The 24,241-nt window shown below is 44.1% G+C and overlaps 1 protein-coding gene across 1 annotated transcript in view; it reads left to right on the top strand.

Annotated features, from left to right (window-relative positions):
• The first annotated feature begins 16,977 nt into the window (after positions 1–16,977).
• LOC143805901 (cytochrome P450 2A4-like) overlaps positions 16,978–24,241 on the top strand; it is a 67,374-nt gene continuing 60,110 nt past the window's right edge. The window contains exons 1-2 of the mRNA XM_077285653.1: positions 16,978–17,223; positions 19,640–19,802. Coding sequence (XP_077141768.1) covers positions 17,044–17,223; positions 19,640–19,802 — 343 coding nt within the window. The 5' untranslated portion in view covers positions 16,978–17,043. The remainder of the gene's footprint in view (positions 17,224–19,639; positions 19,803–24,241) is intronic.

Below are 24,241 nucleotides of genomic sequence, written 5' to 3'. Positions count from 1 at the left end.
CAACGACTGCTTAGCCGGGAAACCACTATCCTCGGCACAGTCAACAAGAGTCGCCGGGAAATTCCTCAATCCGCTAGACAGATGGACCGCACTGAATTCACCGCTCAGGTGTTTTCAACCACTGGTGCCACACTGACAGTGTATGCACCCAAACGAAAGAAGGCCGTCTACATTCTCAGCAGCATGCACAGCGTGGTTGAGACTGAGGATACCAACAAAAGGAAGCCAAACACGGTCACACAATACAACCACACAAAGTGCGGTGTGGATGTAATGGACCAAATGGTGCGGGAGTACAGCGTGCGTGCAGGAACACGGAGATGGCCAGTCGCTGTGTTCTACAACATGATTGACATGGCAGCACTCAATGCTCATGTTCTTTATCAGGCATGCACTGGGGTGCAGGAGAGACGGGTGGACTTCCTGGTTGAGCTTGCTAAAGAGTTAGGTGGCCGTCATGTGACTGAAAAGAAGGCACGCAAGGAGAAACTCCTTTGGCAACTTCCTTCCACACCCAGCCCTGGCAAAATTGTGAAGTGTCAGGTCAACCATCAATGCACGAACAATTGTGCAACTGAGAGATGTGTTGACTGCTACAAATACACGTGTGGCAAATGTACCAGGGACATACCCAGGCAGTGCCAGGTATGTTCCGACATGTTCAGACAGACTGCTGAGTGAGTGCTGAAATGCTAGTCACACAAGGACATGCCACTCACACACACAGCCCCCCACTGCAGCCTATTGAAAATATGTGTGGAATTGTTTTATTCCTTGTATTTTTTTAACATTTTTATAACAAAAATAAAAAGCATCCTTTGATGCGTGCTCCTTTACTCCCCTACCCCCATGTATTTGTCTTTACACTTTCCCCCCTCCCCTCTTCCCACTCCTCCACTAACATCCCTCCCTGTTGTATAATTTGATTATATTGTTTTCTTGTTCACTGTTTTATCACATTTGTTTGGCCATGCCGCTTATACACTGCTCATCTTGAAAATGTGACTATTTGTTTGATGTTGGTGTGAAATAACCCTTTAGTGAAAAAAAAATCTTATTGGTTTTTAAAAAAAAAATAAAAAGCATCGAAACAAATAACAGTTGTTCTTTTGTATATTTTTCACACTAAAATTTCAGTCCTCTTGTGCAAATTTTTTTCGCGCCAAATTTGCACAAGAATGAACATGCTGCGATTTTTTTTCGCTAGTGTGATTGAGGCCTAAAGGTACAGTTACACGTTACGATCTCGTTGACGATATCGTTTGAAAACGTCACGTGATCACGTCGTTCATGCGATGTCGTTTTCACATTGTTGCGTGTAACGTGAAGATATCGGACGAACACATCGTTGGATCGCTGATCGCAGATTTGAGGTCAGGATCTCAAATCTGACGATCCTCGTCCAATTATGTGTCAGAAGATGTGCAGCATCGTTCAGTGTAGCGCTGAGATGAACGATGTCGGTCTAAATTCTCCTATTCCTGCCATTGTGATAAATCGTTCTGCAAACGTTTGCAATGAGGCTAACGCGGAGCCAAAATTTACATCGTTAACAAGATAGTTGCATGTGACGCCTCTTGGACGATGTGAAACTGATTGCACGAACGATGTGATCACGTGACATTTCTAACTATATCGTCGACGAGATCGTAACATGTAACTGTACCTTTGACCGCTGCGGATCCGCAGCAGTTTCTCCTGAGTTTACAGTACAATGTAAACTTATGGGAAACAAAAAACGCTGTGCACATGCTGCGGAAAAATCCACGTGGAAACACTGCGGATTACATTCCGCAGCATGTCACTTCTTTTCTGCGGATTTTCACCTGCTCCAATAGGAAACTGCAGATGAAAATCCGCAGAAGAAACCGCAGTAAAAAACGCGATAAATCCGCAGTAAAAACCGCAAAGGGTTTTCACTGCGGATTTTGGAATTCCGCTGCGGAAAAATCCGCAGTGGAATCCGCAAAGTGTGCACATAGCCTTAGACACAAATGCTTCTGGTCATTACTCACAGCTGTACCTTGCTCTAACATTTCTAATTCTCTATTTAAAATATATAAAAAATGATTCATTGTTTCAGCGCTTTTTTGCTCAAATAAAACTAAACTAAATACAATATGTATAGTCTTTATATTATCAAATACAATAAACTGAACAGAACTAACTTGAAACTTGAAACTACATGGGTAAACTCGATGGAAAACAGCAAACAACCTCCTGTGGTGCAACAGTAATGGCCCTAATTACAGAACAAAAGACAGTGAATAGAGATAAGATAAGCTATAGATAAAATCCTTTAGGTCATTTGACCCTTCTCTGGGTTTCAAAGGTAGAAATGTCAAATGACCCATCTCTGGGACTTCTAGTGTTAAGCAGGGTGACGAATGGAAAACTGCGTTTAATACGCCTGAAGGCCATTTTCAATACCTTGTGATGCCATTCGGGCTCTCTAATGCTCCATCTGTTTTTCAGTCCTTCATGCATGATATCTTCCGGAATTATCTTGATAAATTCATGATTGTATATTTGGATGACATTTTGATTTTTTCCGATGATTGAGAGTCTCATGTGAAACAGGTCAGGATGGTATTTCAGATCCTTCGTGATAATGCTTTATTTGTGAAGGGGTCTAAGTGTCTCTTTGGAGTGCAGAAGGTTTCTTTTTTGGGCTTCATTTTTTCTCCCTCATCTATAGAGATGGATCCAGTTAAGGTTCAGGCCATTCATGATTGGATTCAGCCCACATCCGTGAAGAGCCTTCAGAAATTTTTGGGCTTTGCTAATTTTTATCGCCGTTTCATTGCTAACTTCTCCAGTGTGGTTAAACCCCTAACCGATTTGACGAAGAAAGGCGTTGATGTGACGAATTGGTCCTCTGCGGCTGTCTCTGCCTTTCAGGAGCTTAAACGCCGATTTACTTCTGCCCCGATGTTGCGTCAGCCGGATGTTTCTCTTCCATTTTAGGTTGAGGTTGACGCTTCTGAGATTGGGGCAGGGGCCGTTTTGTCTCATAGGAATTCTGATGGTTCCTTGATGAAACCATGTGCCTTTTCCCGAAAGTTTTTGCCTGCTGATTGCAATTATGATGTCGGCAATCGGGAGTTGTTGGCTATGAAGTGGGCGTTCGAGGAATGGCGACATTGGCTTGAGGGAGCCAAGCACCGTATTGTGGTCTTGACCGATCATAAAAATCTGATTTACCTCGAGTCTGCCAAACGGCTGAATCCTAGACAGGCTCGATGGTCCCTGTTTTTCTCCCGTTTTGATTTTGTGGTCTCGTATCTTCCGGGTTCTAAGAATATTAAGGCTGATGCCCTCTCTAGGAGCTTTTTGCCTGATTCTCCTGAGGTCCTTGAACCGGTCGGCATTCTGAAGGAAGGGGTGGTCCTTTCTGCCATCTCCCCTGATTTACGACGGGTTCTTCAGGAATTTCAGGCTGACAAACCTGACCGCTGTCCAGTGGGGAAACTGTTTGTTCCTGATAGATGGACTAGTAGAGTGATTTCTGAGGTTCATTGTTCTGTGTTGGCTGGTCATCCTGGTATTTTTGGTACCAGAGATTTGGTTGGTAGGTCCTTTTGGTGGCCTTCTTTGTCACGGGATGTGGGTTCTTTTGTGCAGTCCTGTGGGACTTGTGCGTGGGCCAAGCCTTGTTGTTCCCGCGCTAGTAGGTTGCTTTTGCCTTTGCCGGTCCCTGAGAGGCCCTGGACACATATTTCTATGGATTTTATTTCAGATCTTCTGGTTTCCCAGAGGATGTCGGTTATCTGGGTTTTTTGTGACCGGTTTTCTAAGATGGTTCATTTGGTGCCTTTGCCTAAATTGCCTTCCTCTTCTGATTTGGTTCCGTTGTTTTTTCAGCATGTGGTTCGTTTGCATGGTATTCCGGAGAATATTGTGTCCGACAGAGGTTCTCAGTTTGTTTCTAGGTTTTGGCGGCCTTTTGTGCTAGGCTGGGCATTGATTTGTCTTTTTCTTCCGTATTTCATCCTCAGACAAATGGCCAGACTGAGCGAACTAATCAGACTTTGGAAACTTATTTGAGATGCTTTGTGTCTGCTGATCAGGATGATTGGGTGGCTTTTTTGCCATTGGCCGAGTTTGCCCTTAATAATCGGGCTAGTTCGGCTCGTTTTTCTTCAGGGCAGGTTGAGCCTTCTGACTGTCCTGGTGTGGATTCTGTGGTGGACAGGTTACAGCAGATTTGGACTCATGTGGTGGACAATTTGACGTTGTCTCAGGAAAAGGCTCAACGTTTTGCTAACCATCGTCGGTGTGTTGGTCCCCGGCTTCGTTTTGGGGATTTAGTCTGGTTTTCTTCTCGTCATGTTCCTATGAAGGTTTCTTCCCCTAAGTTCAAGCCTCGCTTTATTGGTCCTTATAAGATTTCTGAAATTATCAATCCGGCATCTTTTCGTTTGGCCCTTCCAGCTTCTTTTTCCATCCATAATGTTTTCCATAGATCTTTGTTGCGGAGATATGTGGTGCCCGTTGTTCCCTCTGTTGACCCTCCTGCTCCGGTGTTGGTTGAGGGGGAGTTGGAATATGTGGTGGAGAAGATTTTGAATTCTCGTTTTTCTAGGCATAAGCTTCAGTATCTGGTCAAGTGGAAGGGTTATGACCAGGAGGATAATTCTTGGGTTTTTGCCTCCGATGTCCATGCTGCCGATTTGGTTCGTGCTTTTCTCTTGGCTCGTCCTGATCGGCCTGGGGGCTCTGGTGAGGGTTCGGTGACCCCTCCTCAAGGGGGGGTACTGTTGTGAATTCCGTTCTTGGGCTCCCTCCGGTGGTTGTGAATGGCACTTTTGTGAATTCTGCCCTTGGGCTCCCTCTGGTGGTTTCAAGTGGAACTGCTGCTCCTTGGGTTTAGCATTAGCAGCTGCTTCCACTGATCGTCTCTCCTGGCTCTGCTATTTAACCTGGCTCTGGTCTTCAGTCTGTGACAGCTGTCAATGTTTCTGGGTTGGATTCAGATCTCTCCTTGGATTTCTCTTATGGCCTGTCCATTTCAGCAAAAGATAAGTTCTTACTTGTTCTTTTGGTTGTCCATTTGCTGTGGACTTAATCGCTCAGCTCATGTTATGTTTTTTCTTGTCCAGCTTGTCAGTATGATATATTCAGTCGAGCTGGAAGCTCTGGGGAAGCAGATCTGCCCTCCACACCGTGAGTCGGTGTGGAGATTATTTTTGTAAACTCTGCGTGGACTTTTAGTTTTTAATACTGACCGCACAGTATCCTTTCCTATTCTGTCTATCTAGATTAGTAGTGGCCTCCTTTGCTAAAATCTGTTTTCATTTCTGTGTATGTCATTTCCCTCTCCACTCACAGTCAATATTTGTGGGGGGCTATCTTTCCTTTTGGGGATTTTCTCTGAGGCAAGATAGCTTTCTTTTTCCATCTTTGGGGAAAGTTAGTTCTCAGGCTGTGACGAGGTGTCTAGGGAGTGACAGGAACATCCCACGGCTACTTCTAGTGTGGGTGTTAGGATTAGGAACTGCGGTCAGTACAGATATGTTGCTCCTTAACCACCAGGTCATAACAGCTGCCTATCCTTTGGGGTTCTGCTCTGAGGTAAGATAGAATTCCCATTTCCAACTTTAGGGGTATTTAGTCCTCCAGCTGTGTCGAGGTGTCTAGGCCGTGTTAGGTACACCCCACGGCTACTTCTAGTTGCGGTGTCAGTTTAGGGTTGCGGTCAGTACAGGTACCACCTACTCCAGAGATAGTCTCATGCGGCTCCAGGGTCACTGGATCATAACAGTTTACCCCAACACATGTGGTATCAGCGTACTCAGGATACATTGGTCAACAGCTTTTGGGGTCCAATTTCTTCTGTTACTCTTGGGAAAATACAAAACTGGGGGCTAAAAAACATTTTTGTGGGAAATAAAATGATTTTTTATTTTCACGGCTCTGCGTTATAAACTGTAGTGAAACACTTGGGGGTTCAAAGTTCTCACAACACATCTAGATAAGTTCCTTGGGGGGTCTAGTTTCCAATATGGGGTCACTTATTTGGGGTTTCTACTCTTTAGTTACATCATGGGCTCTGCAAATGCAACATGACGCCTGCAGACCAATCCATCTAAGTCTGCATTCCAAATGGCACTCCTTCCCTTCCGAGCTCTGCCATGCGCCCAAACGGTGGTTTCCCCCACATATTGGGTATCAGCATCCTCAGAACAAATTGACAACAACTTTTAGGGTTCAATTTACACTGTTTCCCTTGGAAAAATACAAAACTGGGGGCTAAAAAATAATTTTTGTGGAAAAAAAAGGATTTTTTATTTTCACGGCTCTGCGTTATAAACTGTAGTGAAACACTTGGGGGTTCAAAGCTCTCACAACTAGGGTTGAGCAACTTTTACTTTTTCAGTATCAAGTCGGGTTTCGCTAAACCCGACTTTGTTAAAAGTCGGGTCGGGTGAAATCGGCCGATTATTTCGAAAAGTCGGGGATCCGACCGAAACACGAAACCCAATGCAAGTCAATGGAGAATCAAAGTCGGCAGTGAGTGGAGGACAGGAAAACACCAACAGAGCCCATTTTAATGCCAAAAACATAAATTCTTGTTACTTAAGCTTGTCAATCTTAATTTACCTTATAATAATAGTTAGCCATTGAAAATTTGGGGGTCATTTGGCAACAGTTGTGGGGGGAGTAGGGCTGGCCCAAGTTTTTCGTGGGCCCAGGAAACACGGACTACATCACGGCGGTGGAGCAGGGAGAGGTAAGTATTTCAACTTTGCAAGTGCTGTGATCATGAGCAAGCAGGGGGGGCACACTCGTTCGCATTGCCACTGACACAGGGCCCCTCAAAGTACGGCGCTGTGATTGACGGCGGGGGCGCCTCCCACCGGCAGAGACACTTTTGCGTACTATGAGGGGCCCTGTGCCAGTGACGTCGCCAATGAGTATGTCCCCCCCACCTGTTGAAGGAACCTGCACTTTCATCTGCACCTTCCTCTTTGTCCCCATGTAAGGTGGTATAGTATGCGGGAAGGGGAACCTGAGTTTCAGCAGGGTCAGATTCAGGCTATGTAGAGTGCAAGGGGAATGTAGTAGTCTCTGTCAATGTACCAGCAGACTCATCTAGCAGTGGCTGGGCAATGGGCAAGAATGAGGAGGAAACACAGATATAGGCCCAAAATAAAAAAAAGTAGGCTAAAAGCTGTTAAAAATTGGTAACAGGAGTAATCAGGCGGCATTGGTTTGTTCAGTGGAGGAGAACAACAATCAGCGGCAGACACCGTTAGTAGGCCCAACCAAACAAGTAGGCCAAATGCGGTTTCATATTCTAAATATAGGCCGAAAGCCTGAAGATTGAAGCTCAGCTTTGTGTAGTAGAGGAAAACAAGAGGCAGCAGCAGACAACGTTACTAGGCCCAAACCAAGAACTAGGCCAAATGTAGTTTCATATTGTTGTTACAGGCCGAAAGCCTGAAGCTTCAAGCTCAGCTTTGTTTAGTAGAGGAAAACAAGAGGCGGCAGCAGACAATGTTACTAGGCCCAACCCAACAAGTAGGCCAAATGCTGTTTAATATAAAAAATATTTAAACGAAAGCCTGAAGATTGAAGCGCAAGAAAAATAAACCAGGAGAACACCAAGGAGCGGCAGACACCGTTAGTAGGCCCCAACCCAACAAGTAGGCCAAATGCAGTTTAATATTTGAAACGGGACAACAGTTGAAGTTCAGCTTTGTTCAGTGAAGGAAAAAAAAGAAGCAGCGGCAGACACCGTTATTATGCCCAAATAATAAAGACATTGGTAGTAGGTGCAAAGTATTAAATGGAGGCCAGGGCCCCTGTATATTTTAACTATCATCTATCATTTCAAATAATTCGTATTGGCAGTGCCATTTAAGGTTTTAACCGCACAGACTACACAGTGGTGGAGCTTTGAGAGGTAGTATTGCAAGTGGTAGAGCACCGTTCAAGCTGGGGGGGAACACTCTCTCATGGGCGGCGGTACTGGCACAGGGCCCCTCATGTTACGACGGTGTAATATGAGTTGTGGTTCAGTGTCTCCCCCCAAAAAATGAGGAAGTCTGGTGGAAGAGGCCGTGGGCGGGGGTTGCCAGCTGGTACTGATGGTGCTGCATCTCGTGGTAGTTGCAAAAGAACAGTAGCACCTAAGGCTGGAGGTGTTCAGCCTGCGTCATCGTCTGGCTACACAAGGCCTCGAAGGCTCCCTTACCTGGGAATAGGAAAACAGCTTTTAAAGCCAGAGAAGCAGGAAAAAGTGTTGTCTTTCCTTGCTGACTCACCCTCTAGCTCTTTCGCCTCCTCTTCCCAAAGTTCTAAATGTAAGAGCAGCCAGTCGTCAGTGGATGCTCCCGGTCAGGAAAAAGACGTTTCCTTGTGTCCTTCTCCCAAACCAAAAGAGAAAGATGCAGCAGGCGACACTACAGGTTACTCCATGGAGCTCTTTACACATACCGTGCCTGGGTTAGAAAAAGAAATTGTACACTGCCAATTACAGGAAGAATCGGACATGGAGTGCACTGATGCACAGCCACAGCTAGATTGTGATGCTGTTCCATTGACTCTGATCACTACATTGCCCTCGCAGTTTGCTGAGCCAGAATGTGACCCTGATGAGACTATTGTGCCCTGTCCCGAACGCTATAGCACCTTACACGGTGACACTGAGGAAGGTGCACATGACATTGAGGAGGAGGTGATAGATGACCCAGTTGTTGACCCAGATTGCCAGCCATTGGGGGAAGAGGGTGCCGCTGCCACTAGCTCAGAAGCAGAGGAGGATGATCCGCAGCAGCCATCTACTTTTCAACAACTGTCATCTGGCAGGCCCGTATCAGGCCAAAAAAGTTTGCGAAAAACAAAAACAGTTTTAGGAGAGCGTGGCCATTCGGTGAAAGTAGCACAGCGCACAATGCCTGAAAAGGTTTTCGATAGTAGGAAGAGTGTAGTGTAACAATTTTTAAACCAAGATCAGAATGATCAGTCAAAAGTTATCTGTAAGAAATGCTCAAAGACCTTTAGCAGAGAGAAGAATCTTCAAAATTTAAATACAACGTGCATGCTTAGACATTTAACCAGCATGCACTTGCAAGCCTGGACTAACTACCAAACGTCCCGTACCATTGGTGCACCTGCTCGGAATGAAGGTAGTCAGCAATGCTACATTGCTTCCCTCACTGTAAGCCCACCGGTTAGGACACCACCAGCAACAAATGTGGAGGTATCGTCATAAGGCCAAAGCAGTCAGGGAATCACAAGGTTATTGGTAGGAAAGACTGTATGTAGGCCAACAAGAAGAATACCATAACAAACTCTCTCTCAATCCGCCATGTCCACCACCACCACCACCGCTAGTTACACCATATGCAGCTCTCCAGTCCAGCTCACCCTTCAAGAGACTCTCGTTAGGAAAAGAAAGTACTCATCCTCTCATCCGCGTACACAGGATTTGAATGCCCACATTGCTATACTAATCTCATTACAGATGATGCCCTACCGTTTGGTTGAAAGCGAAGCTTTCAAAGACCTGATGGCCAACGCCAGCATGTCAAAGACCGCATTGTCCATGCCTTGAGGCAATCAGTCAGTGGAAAGGTGCACCTCACATCAGATGCATGGACCAGTAGGCATGGCCGGGGACGTTATGTGTCCATCACGGCACACTGGGAAAATGTGTAGGATGCAGGGTCCACAGGGGGCAGCCATAGTGGGACAGTTCAGCCTATCCCACAGTCTAAGGAAACAGTTGGCATAAGGCGTTCGTCACTCCTCCTCCTCCTCCTCCAGAAGCGAAAGCTCATGCACAGAGCGCAGTCGCCCTACCACTCCATCCGCAGCTGCCAGTGTTGCACACGGGGTGTCCCATTATCGAACAGCTAGTGGTAAGCGTCAGCAGGCTGTGTTTCAAATGAAGTGTTTGGGCGACAACAGACACACCGCAGAAGTACTGGTGGAGTACTTGCAGCAACAAACTCAGTTATGGCTGGGCAGTGTACATCTTGAGGCAGGCAAGGTATTCAGTGATAACGGAAGGAATTTTATGGCTGCCATAGCCCTTTCAAAACTGAAACACATACCTTGCCTGGCTCACACCTTTAACCTGGTGGTGCAGGGCTTCCTCAAAAATTATCCAAAGTTACCAGCCCTGCTCCTGAAGGTGCGAAGACTTTGCTCGCACATCCGCCGGATGCCCATACACTCCAGCCGTATGCTGAACCATCAGCGATCGCTGAATCTTCCCCAGTACCGCCTAATAATCGACGTTGCAACAAGGTGGAACTCCACACTGCACATGATTCAGAGGCTGTGCGAACAGAGGCGTGCTGTAATTAATTTGTGGGAGGATACACGGGCAGGCACTTGGATGGCAGACATGGAGTTGTCTGGTGTGCAGTGGTTGACGCCATCATAAGCATTAACATCCCACTTATGCATCTGTTGATGCAAAGTTTGACACACATTAAGGAGCAGGCATCTGCAGCCGAGAAGGAGGGAAGCCTTGATGACAGTCAGCCATTGTCTGCTCAGGGAACTGTCCAGGACGAATTGGACGAAGAGGATGAGGAGGAGGATGATGGGGATGAATATGTATGGGAGGAGGATGATTCTCAGGTGGCAATAGAAACTGGTGGCATTGCAAGGACTGGTACAGGTTTATTGCGGGACACTTGTGATGTTGATTTGCAAGAAAGTGGTCCTCAATCCAGCAGAAACAGTTAATTGACACCTGGAACATTGGCCCACATGGCTGAGTATGCCTTGCGTATCCTAAAAAGGGACCCCCGCATTGTTAAAATGATGACTGATGATGACAACTGGTTGGCCTGCCTCCTGGATACAAGATATAAAGGAAAACTGCAAAATATCATGCCACATGAGAACCTAGGTCAAATATTGGCTACCAAACAAGCAACTCTTGTAGACCGTTTGGTTCAGGCATTCCCAGCACACAGCGGCGGTGATGGTTCTCACACGAGCTGCAGGGGGCAACATGGCAGAGGTGCTAGAGGTGCAGAAATCCGAAGTGGCGTTGGACAGAGGGGTTTTATGACAAGGTTGTGTAATGATTTCGCAATGACCGCTGACACGACAGGGACAGCTGCATCGATTCAAAGTGACAGGAGACAGCATTTGTCCAGTATGGTTACAAACTACTTTTCCGCCCTTATCGATGTTCTCCCCCACAGGTCATTCCCCTTTGATTACTGGGCATCTAAACTAGACACCTGGCCTGAATTGCCAGAATATGGATTACAGGACCTCGATTGCCCTGCTGTCAGTGTGCTTTCAGAAAGAGTGTTCAGTGCTGCTGGTTCAATACTGACCGAAAAAAGGACACGTCTGGCTACCAAAAATGTTGATTAGCTAACCTTCATTTAAATTAACCAATCATGGATTTCACATTCTTTTGCCCCACCTTCCCCTGCTGACACGTAGCTTGCCTGAAAGCTGACTTGCTTTTGAGGGGAGACACAGAACCCCAACTCTGGCCCTGTGGTATAACAGAACACTATGAACGTGGCAGAAAGTGGCTGCCTGATATACGACACACTAGCAGTACAGCTTAATATACACTGTGTGAGAATTTGAATCTCCATTTTTTTGGGGGGAGACACTGAACCCTAACTCTGGCCCTGTGATATAACACAACACTATGAACGTGGCAGAAAGTGGCTGCCTGATATATGACGCACTAGTAGTACAGCTGAATATACACTGTGTGAGAATTTGAATCTCCATTTTTTGGGGGGAGACACTGAATCCTAACTCTGGCCCTGTGGTATAACACAACACTATGAACGTGGCAGAAAGTGGCTGCCTGATATACGACGCATTAGCAGTACAGCTGAATATACTCTGTGTGAGAATTTGAATCTCCAATTTTTGGGGGGAGACACTGAACCCTAACTCTGGCCCTGTGATATAACACAACACTATGAACGTGGCAGAAAGTGGCTGCCTGATATACGACGCACTAGCAGTACAGCTGAATATACTCTGTGTGAGAATTTGAATCTCCATTTTTTGGGGGGAGACACTGAACCCTAACTCTGGCCCTGTGATATAACACAACACTATGAACGTGGCAGAAAGTGGCTGCCTGATATACGACGCACTAGCAGTACAGCTGAATATACTCTGTGTGAGAATTTGAATCTCCATTTTTTGGGGGGAGACACTGAACCCTAACTCTGGCCCTGTGATATAACACAACACTATGAACGTGGCAGAAAGTGGCTGCCTGATATACGACGCACTAGCAGTACAGCTGAATATACACTGTGTGAGAATTTGAATCTCCATTTTTTGGGGGGAGACACTGAACCCTAACTCTGGCCCTGTGATATAACACAACACTATGAACGTGGCAGAAAGTGGCTGCCTGATATACGATGCACTAGCAGTACAGCTGAATATACACTGTGTGAGAATTTGAATCTCCATTTTTTGGGGGGAGACACTGAACCCTAACTCTGGCCCTGTGGTATAACACAACACTATGGACGTGGCAGAAAGTGGCTGCCTGATATACGACACACTAGCAGTACAGCTGAATATACACTGTGTGAGAATTTGAATCTCCATTTTTTGGGGGGAGACACTGAACCCTAACTCTGGCCCTGTGGTATAACACAACACTATGAACGTGGCAGAAAGTGGCTGCCTGATATACGACGCACTAGCAGTACAGCTGAATATACACTGTGTGAGAATTTGAATCTCCATTTTTTGGGTGGAGACACTGAACTCTAACTCTGGCCCTGTGGTATAACACAACACTATGAACGTGGCAGAAAGTGGCTGGAATTATTATAAAGAAAAAAAAAAGGTACTGCCATAACATGCTCCCTAGTCCCTACAATGATCTCAGGACAAGTATGGCAGCAATAAAAAGGACTTCAGAACAAAAAAGTGTGGACAAATAAACAAGACAGGTAACTGTGCAGAAAGGAGCATCAGGATTTTTGCTTTCAAAAAAGCAGTTGGTTTGCACAGCACCGTGCAAACAGCTATGCAGCTGATGCACTAAAATACGACCTCCACTGTCCCTGGACAAAAAGGTGGTGTTGGACAGTGGAAATCGCTACAGCACAAGCGGTTTGGGGGTTAATCTTCCCTGCCTAACTATATCCCTTCTTCTGATGAAGCTGCAGCAACCTCTCCCTATGCTAAGATCGGCAGAAGTAAGATGGCGGTCAGCATGCACGCCCCTTTATAGCCCTTGTGACGCCACAGAAAGCAAGCCAATCACTGCCATGCCCTTGTCTAAGATGGTGGGTACAGAGACCTATGTCATCACGCTGCCCACACTCTGCGTCCTCCTTCATTGGATGAAAAACGGCGGTAACAGCATCATACGAAACGCGACTTTGGCGCTCTGATCGCCGACCGCATGGCTGATCCCACACTAGGATCGGTTCAGGTTTCATGAAACCCGACTTTGCCTAAAAGTCGGCGATTTATGAAAATGACCGATCCATTTCGCTCAACCCTACTCACAACACATCTAGATGAGTTCCTAAGGGGTCTACTTTCCAAAATAGTGTCACTTGTGGGGGTTTCAATGTTTAGACACATCAGTGGCGCTCCAAACGCAACATGGCGTCCCATCTCAATTCCAGTCTATTTTGCATTGAAAAGTCAAATGGTGCTCCTTCCCTTCCGAGCTCTGCCATGCGCCCAAACAGTGGTTTACCCCCACATATGGGGTATCAGCGTACTCAGGACAAATTGTACAACAACTTTTGGAGTCCAATTTCTTCTCTTACCCTTGGGAAAATAAAAAATTGGGGGTGACAAGATCATTTTTGTGAAAAAATATGATTTTTTTATTTTTATGGCTCTGCATTATAAACTTCTGTGAATCACTTAATAGGTCAAAGTGCTCACCACACATCTAGTTAAGTTCCTTAGGGGGTCTACTTTCCAAAATGGTGTCACTTGTGGGGGGTTTCAATGTTTAGGCACATCAGGGGCTCTCCAAACGCAACATGGCATCCCATCTGAATTCCAGTCAATTTTGCATTGAAAAGTCAAATGGCGCTCCTTCGTTTCCGTGCTCTGCCATGCACCCAAACAGTGGTTTACCCCAACATATGTGGTATCGGCGTACTCAGGACAAATTGTACAACAACTTTTGTGGTCCATTTTCTCCTGTTACCCTTGGTAAAATAAAACAAATTGGAGCTGAAGTAAATTTTTTGTGCAAAAAAGTTAAATGTTCATTTTTATTTAAACATTCCAAAAATTCCTGTGAAACACCTGAAGGGTTAATAAACTTCTGGTGGTTTTGAATGTGGTTTTGAGCACCTTGAGGGGTGCAGTTTTTAGAATGGTGTCACACTTGGTTATTTTCCATCATATAGACCCCTCAAAATGACTTCAAATGAGATGTGGTCCCTAAAAAAAAAATGGTGTTGTAAAAATGAGAAATTGCTAGTCAACTTTTAACCCTTATAACTCCCGAACAAAAAAAATTTGGGTTCCAAAATTGTGCTAAAGTAAAGTAGACATGTATTTTGTGTGACATATCTCTGTGATTTAATTGTATAAAAATTCAAAGTTGGAAAATTGCGAAATTTCCAAAATTTTCACCAAATTTCCGTTTTTTTCACAAATAAGCGCAGGTAATATCAAAGAAATTTTACCGCTATCATGAAGTACAATATGTCTTGAGAAAACAGTGTCAGAATCACCGGGATTCGTTGAAGCCTTCCAGAGTTATAACCTCATAAAAGGACAGTGGTCAGAATTGTAAAACTTGGCCCGGTCATTAACGTGCAAACCACCCTTGGGGGTAAAGGGGTTAATGACCACATACAGAGGAGGAGAGAGGGAGCAATTGAGGGTCCCCACCCCCTCCTTACACCACTCCCTCCTAAAACATGGTTGTCGTCACCAACCATGACGGCACCTGTGGAGCTAAAACAGCAGGTATAAAACAGTAATAACAGTATTGCAGTCTTTTAATTGATATTGCTGGCAAATCAGACTTGACCTCAGCTCAACTAGGGTTAAACTTTAGCACAAAAAAGGTCTCAGTCTCTCTTAAAGTGGGTTCATCTGACCCTGGTCCCCTTGTTCCTGAGACCAGTAAAACAAGTATCCTGGCCCGATGGCCACTCACACAGTCCTCACTGTCTTGACCTGGCTTTGTCTTCGGGTACTCCTCATTAGCTTCTTCCCCTCCCTCCTTTGACCAGATCAAGGGCTTACTAACAAATTTGTGCACTGTGCTTAACAGCGGGCTAGTCCAAGGTTAAAATGGGGCAAAGTTTCAGGCTAAAGAAGTCAGTCCTTGCAGAAGCTACACGCACAGTTCCTTGTAGCCAACCCTCATAGAGTTTTCAGGCTTGTGATCCAGCAGTGAGTGCGCAAACATGCGCCAATAAACTGGGAGGACGGGGAAAACAAACACAGTTCTTTATCGGTGGCTGTGATGGTCACCATTGGCACTCAGTCCTTATTGCAGTACAGGGCTCACTGCCCTTTTAGAGATGTGAAACAGTCTCTTCACATTTTCCTTAGGCACAAGCGGCACACCATTTTTTAACGGGGCAGCCTCATTTAATGCAAGGTAGCGGGGCGACATAGTTGGCCACAATTTGACTTCAGATAACAATAAAAATATGGTCAGAGGAGCCACTGGAGATCGACTCACCACTGTTCCTCCGACTTCTTTCCTTCAGCAACGGTTGACTAAGCAATCTTGGAGCCTACCACTCCCGTGACCCGCCTGTGGTCACTGCTTCCTTGAAGGGCCCCTCTGACCTCTGTCTCATTGCAGGAGCTGCGGTCATTGCAAGTGATTGCCTGACACACTTTGCCTCCTGCGCCTGCCTCTCATTGATGTCGAAGACCACTGTGACCACCACAGCATTCAGTCCTCGGGGTAACAACAGGTGCAGGGACTGGGAAGAGGGTAAGCGTCACACTCACTGTGACTGCATCCAGCTGCGACGGTCCTCCACTGCGGCCATACGAACTTAGAAGAGCACAAAAGTCCCCAAATAAAATAGTACCAAATTTATTCAAAACAACACATATATAGCACATAAAAAATAGTAGCATTGAAATTAGAGACAAAGTCAGATAGTGATTCTTACAGGTATAAAGCACAGGATCCACCTGTGATGTAGTGGAAGGGAGGGCAGAATATAGCAGCAGATAAAGTAAAGTGCATGTGCAAAACAACCATGGGTGGCCCTAACTAGATATAAGTCTGAATTCAGACTAAAATACCCACCTGTTCTAATACCCAACTAGTATAAAGTTAGTATCAACCGGTAGTAAAATATGTAGCAATGTTGAGCAAAGAACCCCAAATGGGTGATAAAGTCAACAACCGAGAGTCATATATAGACACTTAGTAAAAAGGTGTATATCGCTTTAAGGGAACAGAAAAATGTTTAAATGCGCCAGAAACTGCCCTTAGGGCTCATACTCACATGCGAGAAACTCGGATGAGTCTCGCACGTCAATACCCGGCACTGCACCCGTCACTCAGGAGCGGAGCGTGAGGCTGAATGTATTGCTATGCGGCCGCACACTCCAATCCAAGTGCCGGGTGCAGTGCTGGGTATTGACGTGCGATAGTCATCCGACTTTCTCGCATGTGAGTATGAGCCCTTACCCATATTCTCCACTTGGGGACCTGGTGAAGCAGGATAGGGACTTTCAATCTGCTTGGAAGCTGCTAGCCCAGCCTCCTCAGTTAACCCCTTACTATCCCTAAACTACATACATTGTATGGTAGAATAACAGAGCATTAGTACAAATCAAACACAGCACATACATGAACACATATAGTAAATGTCGCAGGACAATACACATTAATGAACACATACAGAGGAGGAGAGAGGGAGCAATTGAGGGTCCTACCACCTCCTTACATTAGCACTAAGAGCAGAAGTATTGTGTAACAACTGTAACTTTGCACTCTACACTTGCCCAACCTGTATTCATTGATTACATGTTGGAACGCAGCCTGTTCCTGCACTAATATAAATACACAAGGAAACAGAGCAGACAGAGCTGTAGGGTCTGAGGCTCAAGATGGCTCTGTCTATCTCAGCAACGATTCTCCTGGTTACTGGAGTCACTCTCCTTATTTATCTCATGAAATGGTGGGGTAATGTCAAACAGAAGGACCTGCCCCCAGGACCTACCCCTTTGCCTGTCTTGGGGAATATCTTTCAGATCAGCACTTCAGAAATGCCACAGTCATTAATTAAGGTAAGAAAACTTATTTGTAAACTTACTCTACATATGGAACTGGTTATATAGCGATTCCTACTATAACTTTGCTGTGAAAGTAGTTTCAGCATAATCCAGTGATAGATAAGGGAAACCTCAGGGAATGTAGGTACTCTATACAATCACTGTCATATTAGCTAATTCATCACAGTTTGTCCCTCCTGCTCAGTTGGCTAAATACAGATGGCCATAAACAGCAACCTATACTTTTCTGTCAAACTCACAGTGAGAAAGAGATAAAAGAGGGGTATTTGATGCCCCCATTGCTGTTTAATTCTATTAGGACTGATACTACTTAAAAAGGGAGATATTATGATGATTATTGAAAGTTAGACAACCTGAAACCCTAATTCCAAAAAGTTGTGACACTGTGTAAGATGAAAAAATTACAATAATTTATAAATATCTTACAGACGTATTTTATTTACAACAAAACATAGAACACAGATAAGTGGGTAAAAGCTTGTAATTTTTCTATTTCATTTGAAATAACTAACTTATTTAAAAATTACTTGCAGCAAGACATCTGAAAACTATGTGACATGATTAACAAAAGGCTATAAAAATAAGTGGTTCTATTGAAGAACAGCTAGAGTCAATTTTCAACTAAGTCACATGACTGTATAAAAAGAGCATATTAGAGAGACAGGGTCTCTCAGAAGCAAAGATTGTCAGAGGTTTACTAGTCTATGAACAACTGCCTCTAAAAATCAATTCAGAAAAATGTTCCCCAAAATAAAATTGCAAAAACTTTGAATATCCCTCTATCCACAGTACATGATATCTTCAAAATATTGAGATATACTGTAAAAATCCCTGTGCAGAAGGGTTGAGGCTGGCGTTTAATATTTAATACGGGTCCCCAGGTGACACAGCAATAAAAGAAGGTAAATCACTACATGGACTCACTAATACTTCCAGAAATCATTGTTTGTGAATCCTTTGCAATGTAATTCCAAAATGAAGGTCAAAGATCTATCATGCAAAGAAGAAGCCAAATATCAACACAATCCAGAAAAGCTGCCATCTTCTCCAGGCCAAATCTCATTTATAATGGACTGAGGCAAAATTGAAAACTGTTCTTTGGACAGATGAATCAAAACTGTGTCCTGCAGACTCAAGATGTGAGGGACCACCCAGCTTGTTATCTGTGAACAATTCTGCATTAGTGCCTATGGCAGGAGCAGTTTTCACCTGAAAGGCGCTGTCAATGCTGAGCATTATATTGAGATGTTAGAGCAACATACGATCCAAGCATACAATGTATGTTTCAGGGAAGCCCATACTTATTTCAGCAGGACAATGATAAACCACATACTGCATCCTTCACTGCATAGCATAGTTCCACAGAAGAAGAGTTCGGATGATGAATCGCCATCTCCAGTCCAGACCTTTCACCAAGAGAAATTATTTGGCGCATTAAAAAACAGAAATTTCAGTAAAGACCCAGAACTCAGGAGAAGGGAGAATCAGATATCAGAATGGGACAACGTTCCTCTTCCAAATTCTATCAAATGTCTCCTTGCTTCCCAGACATTTACAGACTGTTATAAGAAGAAAAGTAGCTATTACACAATGGTAGACATAGACATAGCCATAAACATAGCCCAACCATTTTGGAGTTTTCTTCCTGCCATAAACTTCTAAATAGTTTTTTTTTCTAATCAAATGGAAAAATGTCCAACGTTAAACTTCTGACCTGTGTTCTTTGTTCTATTTTGAATAAAACCCACAGTACTGTACCAACATTTTATGCAGTTATGATGATAAATGTAAGTTAATGTCAGTACACAATCCCACACAGAGGACTGGGCAAAAGTTTTAGACAGGTGTGTAAAAAATGCTGCAAGATAAGAAATCAATCTATCTATCTATCTATTTATCTATCTTTATGTTATAACATTAGTTTCACTGTCAAAAATAAAAATTATAAGTACTTAGGACAGTATACTTTTATTAGGATCCTGTATAATAAACAGATCAGAAAGGATCCCTGCTAATAATACCATCAGCAATTAGCAGTGATCTATGGAAAAACCCAGCAACAAGTGTTTAATGTGCCTGCAGCACCTCCACAGGAGAAATGAAGTATTACATTTTGTCCTTTAAAATTAATTGGCTAAATGTAATCCAAGTACATGTTGGGTCCTCCAATGAGAAGCTCTTTGTACATTCTGCTCTTCTCACCAGCTAATAAATTGGCACCTACTATGGGATTCCTACTATAAACTCAAAAGTGTATAGGTCTGTGTAGAAATTACATTTTAGCATAAGGGATCTCAACATTTTTTACACATTTAGAGGGTAAATAAACAGTTTTTACCTACAGTATATCTTACTTGTTTGGAGGATAAATTCACATTCACCTGTTTTTAATTTTTTTATATCTCTATAGCTAAGTGAGACGTATGGACCTGTCTATACCATCTATATTTCAAACTTTCGGACCATAGTACTGATTGGGTACGATACCGTGAAGGAAGCATTGGTGGACTGCAGTGACGCATTTAGTGACAGGGGAGACATGGGAGCAGGAGAGCTTTTTTCTAAAGATTTTGGTAAGTTGTTTAATTAAATTACCGTATTTTCCGGCGTATAAGACGACTTTTTAACCCCTGAAAATCTTCTTAAAAGTCGGGGGTCGTCTTATACGCCGGGAATCGTCTTGTACGCCGGGTGTATATGGTGGGTGGGGGGGGAGTGGTCCTGATGACGACGAGGGGGCGTCTCACAGGAAAGTGAGTATCCCCCATTACCTTATCGTAGCGCTGCAGCGTGGGGTCTCTGTGCTGGGAGCGGCGGCTGCTGTGCTGTGGTGCGGCGGCTCCTCTTCTGCAGTGTGGGGCCTCTGGTGCTGTGGGGCGGGGGCGGCGGCATATCTTCATGCAGTCGGGGCTCCTCCAGCATCTCAAAGCCTGGAAGCCCTGCCGGCAACTCCATCGGTGTAATGCGGTGGCCTCCGGGAAAATGGCCGCTGCTTAGATTCAGATCTCGTGTCCCGAGATTTCGGGACGAGATCTGAATCTGAGCATGCGCAGCCCCCAGCGGCCATTTTCCCGGAGGCCACCGCATCGCACCTATTGAGCTGCCTCCGGGAAAATGGCCGCTGCTCAGATTCAGATCTCGTCTCCCGAGATCTCGGGACGAGATCTGAATCTGAGCAGCGGCCATTTTCCCGGAGGCCACCGCATTGTACCGATGGAGTTGCCGGTGGGGCCTCCAGGCTTTAATGAGATGCCGGAGGAGCCCCGACTGCATAAAGATACGCCGCGCCGCCACCCCACAGCACAGAGGCCCCACACTGCAGAAGAGGAGCCGCCGCACCACAGCACAGCAGCCGCCGCTCCCAGCACAGAGACCCCAAGCTGCAGCGCTATGATAAGGTAATGGGGGATACTCACTTTCCTGTGAGACGCCCCCTCGTCGTCATCAGGATCACTCCCCCCCCCCAAAAGGCACATATTCACCGGCCCTATAAGACGACATACGGTGTATAAGAAGACCCCCAACTTTTAAGAAGATTTTATATTTTAACTGGTAAAGTTGGGAGGTCGTCTTATACGCCCAGTCGTCTTATACGCCCGAAAATACGGTAGTATAATAGCAAAAATATGATACTTTACCATAATATTAATGTAAAATATTAATTACTACTACATAAAAAAAACATATATTTATAGTATTATCTACACTACTTGATTAGTGATGGTGATGATAGTGGGAAGAATAATTACACACGTAGTCAAAATTGTTGATACCCCTCGTTTAATGACAGAAAAAACCAAAATGGTCACAGAAATAACTTGAATCTGACAAAAGTAATAATAAATAAAAGATCTATGAAAATGAACAAATGAAAGTTAGACATTGCTTTTCAACCATGCTGCCACAAAATTTAAAAAAAGAAATAAAACTCATGACATAGGCCTGGACAGAAATGATAGTACCCCTGAAAATAATGTGACAAAAGGGACATGTTTAATCGCGGTGAGTCCACTAATTAGCATCACAGGTGTCTACAATCTTGGAATCTGTGAGTGGGCCTGTATATACACTACCATTCAAAAGTTTAGGATCACTTAGAAATTTCCTTATTTTTGAAAGAAAAGCACAGTTTTTTCCAATGGAGCTAACATTAAATAATTCAGAAATACACTCTATACATTGTTAATGTGGTAAATGACTATTTTAGCTGCAGACATCTGCTTTGTAATGCAATATCTTCACAGGTGTATAGAGGCCCATTTCCAACAACCATCACTCCAGTGTTCTTATGGTACTTTGTGTTTGCTAACTGTGTAAGAAGGCTAAGGGATGGTTAGAATACCCTTGAAAACCCTTGTGCAAGTATGTTCGCACAGCTAAAAACAGTTTGGCTGATTGGAGAACCTATAAGCCTGAACGTTCTTTGAGCTAGTTGAGAATCTGGAGCATTACATTTGTTGGATCCATTAAACTCTCAAAAATGGCCAAAAAAAAGAACTTTCAGGTGAAACTCGACAGTCTATTCTTCTTCTTAGAAATGAAGGCTATTCCATGAGAGAAATTGCCAAGAAACTGAAGGTTTCCTACAACGGTGTGTACTACTCCCTTCAGAGGAGAGCACAAACAGGCTCTAACCAGAGTAGAAAGAGAAGTGGGAGGGCCCGCTGCACAACTGAGCAACAAGACAAGTACATTAGAGTCTGTAGTTTAAAAAATCGACCCCTCACAGGTCCTCAACTGGCAGTTTCATTAAATAGTACACGAAAAACTCCAGTGTCAATGTCTATAGTGAAGAGGCGACTCCATAATGCTGGCCTTCAGGGCAGAGTGGCAAAGAAAAAGCCATATCTGAGACTGGCTAATAAAAGGAAAAGATTAATATGGGCAAAAGAACACAGACATTGGACAGAGGAAGATTGGAAAAAAGTGTTATGGACAGACGAATCCAAGGTGTTTGGATCACACAGAAGAACATTTGCGAGATGCAGAACAACTGGAACGATGCTGGAAGAGTGTCTGACGCCATCTGTCAAGCATGGTGGAGGTAATGTGATGGTCTGTGGTTGCTTTGGTGCAGGTAAAGTGTGAGATTTGTACAAGGTAAAAGGGATTTTGATTAAGGAAGGCTATCACTCCATTTTGCTACGTCATGCCATACCCTGTGGACAGCGCTTGATTGGAGCCAGTTTCACCCTACAACAGGACAATGACCCAATGCACACCTCCAAATTATGAAATAACTATTTAGGGAAGAAGCAGGCAGCTGGTATTCTATCTGTAATGGAGTGGCCAGCACAGTCGCCAGATCTCAACCCTATTGAGCTGTTGAGGGAGCAGCTTGACCGCATGGTCCCATCAAGCCAAACCAACTTGTGGAAGGGGCTTCTGGAAGCATGGGGTGAAATTTTGCCTGATTACCTCAGCAAATTAACTGATAGAATGCCAAAGGTCTGAAATGCTGTAATTGCTGCAAAGGGAGCATTCTTTGAAGCAAAGTTTGAAGGAGAAAATTATTATTTCAAATAAAAATCATTTTTCAAACCTTGTCAATATCTGGACTAGATTTTCAATTCATTTGGCAACTCATTTGATTAATAAAAGTTTGAGTTTTCATGGAAAACACAACATTTTCTGGGTGACCCTAAACTTTTGAACGGTAGTGTAGGGCTACAGATACTCACTGTGCTATTTGGTGACATGGTGTGACTCAACATGGACCAGAGGAGGCGAAGGAAAGAGTTGTCTCAGGAGATTAGAAAGAAATTATAGACAAACATGTTAAAAGTAAAAGTTATAAGACCATCTCCAAGCAGCTTGATGACTGTGTTCCTGTGACTACAGCTGCATATATTATTCAGAAATTTAAGATCCATGGGACAGTAGTCAGCCTCCCTGGATGTGGCCGCTGGAGGAAAATTGATGACAAATCAAAGAGATGGATAACACAAATGGTAACAAAAGAGTCCAGAAAAACTTCCAAACAGATTAAAGGTGAACTTCAAGCTCAAGGAACATCAGTGTCAGATCGCACCATCCGTCGTTGTATGAGCCAAAGTGGACTTCATGGGGGACGTCCAATGAGAACACAATTGTTAAAAAAAATCATAAAAAAGCCAGTCTGGAATTTGCCAAACTACATGTTGACAAGCCACATAGCTTCTGGGAGAACGTCCTGTGGACAGATGAGACAAAAATGGAACTTTTTGGCAAGGCACATCAGTTCTATGTTAACTGACAGAAAAATGAAGCATATCAAGAAAAGAACACTTTCCCTACTGTGAAACATGGAGGAGGCTTTGTTATGTTTTGGGTCTGCTTGGCTGCATCTGGCACAGGGTGTCTAGAATCTGTCCAGGGTACAATGAAATCTCAAGACTATCAAGGGATTCTAGAGAGAAATGTGCTGCCCAGTGTCAGAAAGCTTTGTCTCAGTCACAGGTCATGTGTCTTGCAACAGGATAATGACCCAAAACACACAGCTAAAAACACCCAAGAATGGCTAAGAGGAAAACATTGGACTATTCTGAACTGGCCTTCTATGAGCCCTGACCTAAATCCTATTGAGCATCTTTGAAAAGAGCTGAAACATGCTGTCTGGAAAAGGTAACCTTCAAACATGGATCAGTTTGCTCTTGAGGAGTGGGCCAAAATACCTGTTGAGAGGTGCAGAAGTCTCATTGACAGTTACAGGAATCGCATGATTGCAATGATTGCCTCAATAGGTTGTGCAACAAAATATTAAGTTAAGGGTACCATCATTTCTGTCCAGGCCTATTTCATGAGGTTTATTTTTTTTTTAATTTTGTGGAAGTGTGGTTGAAAAGCTATGTCTGACTTTCATTTGTTCATTTTCATAGATTTTTTATTTATTATTACTTTTATTTCTGTGACCATTGTGGGTTTTTCTGACATTAAACGAAGGGCACCAACGATTTTGACCACGTGTGTATGCAAGGGAGTATTGTGACCATGTCATCATTTTTAAACAGATTTTACAACTCCACCAAGTTTT

This window comes from Ranitomeya variabilis, chromosome 2 (genome assembly GCF_051348905.1).
Source record: "Ranitomeya variabilis isolate aRanVar5 chromosome 2, aRanVar5.hap1, whole genome shotgun sequence".
Classification (NCBI taxonomy): domain Eukaryota; kingdom Metazoa; phylum Chordata; class Amphibia; order Anura; family Dendrobatidae; genus Ranitomeya; species Ranitomeya variabilis.
The sequence above is the reverse complement of the archived record's forward strand: the minus strand, read 5'-3'. Positions and strand labels throughout refer to the sequence as shown.